Source organism: Octodon degus, unplaced genomic scaffold, assembly GCF_000260255.1.
Source record: "Octodon degus isolate 3935 unplaced genomic scaffold, OctDeg1.0 scaffold00092, whole genome shotgun sequence".
In the NCBI taxonomy this organism is placed as follows: domain Eukaryota; kingdom Metazoa; phylum Chordata; class Mammalia; order Rodentia; family Octodontidae; genus Octodon; species Octodon degus.
Window position 1 is genome coordinate 1,479,898 of NW_004524668.1, and position 5,426 is coordinate 1,485,323.

The 5,426-nt window shown below is 47.2% G+C and overlaps 1 protein-coding gene across 1 annotated transcript in view; it reads right to left on the minus strand.

Annotated features, from left to right (window-relative positions):
* Positions 1–2,708: 2,708 nt before the first annotated feature.
* Positions 2,709–5,426, minus strand: part of Ncmap (non-compact myelin associated protein) — a 43,244-nt gene continuing 40,526 nt past the window's right edge. Inside the window, exon 5 of the mRNA XM_004637595.2 lies at positions 2,709–3,914. Coding sequence (XP_004637652.1) covers positions 3,770–3,914 — 145 coding nt within the window. The 3' untranslated portion in view covers positions 2,709–3,769. The remainder of the gene's footprint in view (positions 3,915–5,426) is intronic.

Consider the following 5,426-nt stretch of genomic DNA (forward strand, 5'->3'; position numbering starts at 1 on the left):
TGTGGTGCTGGGGGATTGAACTGCGGTCCCTGTGCTTTGCTAAGCTTGTTCTAAGTAGGTGCTTTAGACCACTGAGTCATCTCACCAGCCCCCAGTCTGTGTCTTTTTAAATACCTCTTTAAAATTTAGAAAGTTGGGCCAGGGAGATAGCTCAGTGGCATAAGCGCCTGCCTGGCAAGCATAAGGCCCTGAGTTCGATCCCTGGTTCAGCAAAGTCTATATAACAGTCACAAAGTCTCTGGGGTCCCTGTAATAAAAGGCAACTCTACTTTCTCTGACTCCACAGCACTTTGTGGCACCCGTTGGTGACACAGTCTTACCCAGATAGCAAGGTGTGACTTTACTGATTTAAGCAAACAGGAAGTAGGTAGTTCTTGGCATTTCCAGAGAACTGGAGCCAGGTTACAGGTGTGCTTCCAGGTACACCACCTAGAATCATGCCAAAATTCACAATGCATGAGCCTGCTACAAATGCCCTGCTATTGTTGTTGGGCATCTCATAGATCCAGCTCCGTGGATAGTTCATGATGATGCGGTCTGTATGGCTCTGAAGATGGACAGCGCCATACCCCTGACACCATGCCATATTCTGCACAGACCCTGTCTTCTTATGCCACTGGGTTTTAGAGTGAACCACCATACATAGGTGTATCTGATTAGTACAACAGAGGTCATGTACCTGTATCCTAGCTACAAAGGACTTGGGGGGCCAGCCAAATAGCTCAGCAGATTAAAGCACCTGCAAGCAGATGCAGGGGCTGGAGGTTCAATCCCTGGGCCTGCCATGCCGGCCCTGACCCTGGGGCATGCTGAAATGGTAAATGAGATTGGGCATGGTGGCGCACACCTATAATTCCAGCTCTTGGGAGACTGTAAACAGGCGGATCACTACAAGTCAGATCTAGTAGTAAGACCCTGAACACCCTTGTAGACCCTTCCCTAAAATACAGGGAAAAAAAAAAAGGACTTTGGAAAGATGAGTGACTGGCTTTTTAAAAAGCTTTTATAACATAAAATGGTCTTAGTTCTTTTTTTTTTTTTTTAGGGAGGGTCTCTCTATGTAATGCAGGCTGGCCTTAAACTCATGGCAATCCTTCTGCCTTAGCCTCCCCAGCACTGGGATTACAGGTGTCTGCCATCATACTGGGTATTGGTGGCTGGCACCGGGTGCCCAGGGTGCCAGAGCTGGCATGGTATGAGGTACCGGGGATTGAACCCGGGTCCTTCTGCTTGACAGGCAGGAGCTTAGACCACCAGGCTATCTCCGCAGCCCCTATTAATGGGAATTTGAAGTCCATTCTGCTATGGTTCCAGAGCCCCCTATACCTTGACATCTCAGCATTCCACGTTTAACTGCAGGCTGTGAACATAGGTTCCCTCTGTCATATTTAAGCAAGTGAGCAAGCAAGGTTCTACCTCAGAGGTCAGCTGGGGGCAGCCCAGCACGACTCTCAGCCTCCAGAAACAACACAGTGTGTGCCCAGACACAAGGTATCCCATGGGACCTAGTTGTCAGGGTTTAGAAGAGGTATTCATTCGTTAGCTTTGAATGTAGTTGAAATCAACGCCACGCGTGCTGGATTTAAACTTCTTTTATTTTTAAACATGTGTTTAATCTCTTTCATTGGTTTGTTGGCCAAATGAAGGCGCATCTGCTCAGTTAGGAAAGGCACCTAGTTGGAGACAATATGCATAGCTGCGTTATACCATCCCTGCCTGGGATCCTGGCTGGCAGCTCCTGGCATGCAGGGACCTGTCTGCACGCGTTTAGTGGCACCTCAGCTGTCACACAAGAGCCCTTCCAGGGGGTTTATTGAGTTGTCTTGTTTAGTTAAAAATGAGACACAAATACCCTTTTTATTTGCTTCCAGGAGAGTCCACTATGGGCAGAGAACTCTGGAACATTCCAGACAATTTTAGAAAAAAAGGATAACAGCAGAAAATGTTTAGGAGAATGTGTATGTTGGGTGGGGGAGGGTTGATCCTCCAAGGAAATAAATGGACCCTGGTTTCCACCCATTTCCTCTTGGGCCTAGGCAGTAGGTGAAGCAGGAATCAAGTTCGGAGGGCCGAGAAATGGCTCCTTTGGCCCTGATTACGGAAGCCCAGAGGATGTCCCCAAAGTGGCTGCACCCCCACTTTGAGTCTGGAAGCCCGATCTCTGAGCTTCACACACCCCTGGACAGGGCTGGGCTTTTGTTCAGCTCACCTTGGAATCTGTGCTTTCTAAGCCCAGGACGGCAGGAAGGAGTGAGGTAACAGAAAGATGGGCTCCAGATTCAGAGAAACCTGGTTGCATCCTGGCCTTGTAGCTTACCAGCTGTGTGTGTGTGTGTGTGTGTGTGTGTGTGTGTGTGTGTGTGTGTAACTCTGGGTGGGTACTTATTCTTTTTGATTTGAAAATTCTCATCGGTGAGGGGGAAATAATACCTCCCAGGGCTATAGAGAAAACTAAATCCTCTGAGATAACTACAGTGTGAAAATACCTTTCAGAGTGCCTGGTGCTTGGAGGAAATTTAAGTGTAGAAGAAAGAGAAGATGGAAGAGGAGACGAAGGGAGAACTGACTAGCATTTCTCCAGAACCATTCTGAAGAGTTTTGTTCCCTTTTTTTTTTTCCAGTCAGTACTGGGGATTGAACCCAGGGTCCTCCCACGCACTGTATTCAAGCAGCTTGCGCAGCCCTTGACTGGTAGCTGCCCAGGGAGGCGAGGGTTGCCATTTCCACTAACATGGAAAGCTGAGTCACCTTCCCAAGGCCATATACCAGAAAGCACAGCTTGAAGGCAAGTCTCCTTGATTCCAAAATGTTTCCCCTTATCTGGAGATTGTTTTCCAGCCCAGCTCTGTCCAGAGAAATGGTCTGGTATGTGCTGCCTCAGGTGTATCTCCAGCCTCGTCCAGGTGACCCAGTCTCTGAATATGGGTCCTGGGAGGTAAAGGGTTAACAAGACTGTCAAAGCTTCTTGGGGAGCCAGGAAATGAGACCCTCCCGGAAGGAGAGGAGGAGGGAGCCCTAAGCAGCTACCAGGATTGGTCAAGGCCTATGACAATGCGACAATCTCTGGTCCTAGAGGCCACCCTGCCCCAAGGTCACCCTGGGCCTTCTACTGATTATTAATGAAGCAGAAACCTCTTGGGAGGGAAAAAGATCCATTTTTCTTGTAACTTTTCTTTTAAGGAAGAGAAATGCGTTGATCAATCATTGGTTATCTAGTAGCAGAAGAGGTTATAAATTAACAAATTGGCTTTGGGGTTAGTCCAAGTAGTTCCCCTGTCCATGAAGATGGGGTTGAGTATTTTACTCTGCAAAGCTGTGGATTTAGCTCTTAATCTGAGATGAGCCCAGTGGCAGACCCTGGGCAACACTCACAGCAACATTCTCTGAGGTCGACATACTCTTGACCAAATGAATCAGTACGTCTGTCTGTCTGTCTGTCTGTCTGTCTGTCTGTCTGTCTGTCTGTCTGTCTGTCAGCTTGTCTGTCTAGCCACAGCATTTTGAACTCACTTGAGTGGATTCCCAGCAGAGCTCTAGCTCATCTGATGACAAAATAACATTCCACGGCGTTTTGACAGGGTGACAGGTGATCTGGACACACTCAGGGTGAGCTGGGTTAGGGCAAGGTTAAGGAAGTGGCAGGGATTGTCTGAAAGATGCTCTGCTGACCGGAAGGAACTCATAAGGAAGCTGCCGTAGATGTGTGCTTCCGGGTCTGCACCCCGAGCAAGCTCTTCAGACTGTGGCAGAGACGGTGGCGGGACTGGGGTCACCGAGTCTCTGAGTGAAGGTCAACAGGGCTGACGGTCACCGACAACGCAGGCTGTTGGCTGCTGTTAGTGCTGGGGTCCGTGGCAGACGGAGCAACCGGCTTGGGGGCCTTGGGCTCGAGCTCCCGCCGTGTCCTCATTTTCCTGTAAGGACACACATACACATGGGGCTGACTCTTCTCCCTCACACACCCTGGGGGCTGGGCTCTGGGTCAAGCAGATGAACGCAGATCCCTGGGAAGTCACGGAGGCCAGCCGCAGGATTTTACCACCGGCAGGGAACTTGGCTGCCAATTAGCCCGGCCCTGCATTTTTTGTTTAGCTTAGATTAGATAGTTACTTTTATTTGTTCCTATTAATGAATAAATACAGCATCAGAGAGGTGGCTATACTCAAGACAAATGAAAATATTACTGGACATATTTTCTGTTCAAAGCCAGAACCATTATACTTGCTAGATTATTTTATTTTAATTTTAATTTTTTTTTTTTGGGGGGGGTCTACAGGGTGTTCAGGGTCTTACTACTAGATTGGATTCTGCAATGATCCGCCTGTTTTACAGCCTCCCAAGAGCTGGGAATAGGGGCCGGGAGATGGCTCAGTGGAATAAGTGCTTCCCTGGTAAGCACAAGGGCCTGAGTTTGAACCCCAGTTCCGCCAATAAGTAAATAAAACCAAAGTCCAAGAGCTGGGATTATAGGCATGTGCCACCACACCCAGTCTCAGTGTGCTCTGGGGGCAGAAGGGGGGGTTTGCTGGATTTTTTTTTTTTTTTTTTTTTTTTTTTGTGGTACCGGGGATTGAACTCAGGACCTTGCACTTGTCAGGAAAGCACTTATTCCACTGAGCTATCTCCCTGGCCCTGGATGTTTAAAAAAATTTTTTTTTTAATCTTGTATTTATTTAATTGGTACAGGGTCTCACTATGCAGTTCGGACAGACTCAGTAATCCTCCTGTCTCAGCTTCCCCAGAGCTGGGATTACAGGCATGTGCTCCCATGCCTGGTTTGGGGGCTGGCTCAGTGTGTCCAGGGGCAGGGCCAGTGCTGCAAGTGGTGCTGGGGATGGAACCCAGGTCCTTGCGCTTGCCAGGCAGGCACTTAGATCACTGAGCTATCTTCCCAGCCCTATACTTACTAGGTTTATTGCTGGAGATACTTGAGAGCTTTTTACATAGATGAGAAAAAAAATGTACTTAAAATATGTATGCCCGGAGCTGGGGAGATGGCTCAGTAGAACAGGTGCTTGCTTAGCAAGCCAAGGACCTCAGTTCAATCCCCAGTGCCTCAAAAAAAAAAAAAAAAAAAAAGTATGCTGTCTTCATTTTATAGGCCATATAATTCAGTAACTAACAACAATCACGAATTCTAATGTCTACATGATATTTCACCTTATTGCCATATCATAATTCTTTTTTAAAAACTTCATAAAGTTGCACAACTGGTACAGCTAATACTCCCAAATCCTTCACTAAACAATTCACCAAATTGTTAAGTTCTCTTGTTCTCCCTCCGTCTTCATGCAGTGTGTAGAAACACAGAGTTTTTTTGGATTATTTTTATTTTTCATTTTATTTAGTTTTCCCACTGGAGATTGGGCATAGGAAGTGTTATAACATACATCCCCTTTTTGGTCTTTTTTTTTTTTTTTTTTTTT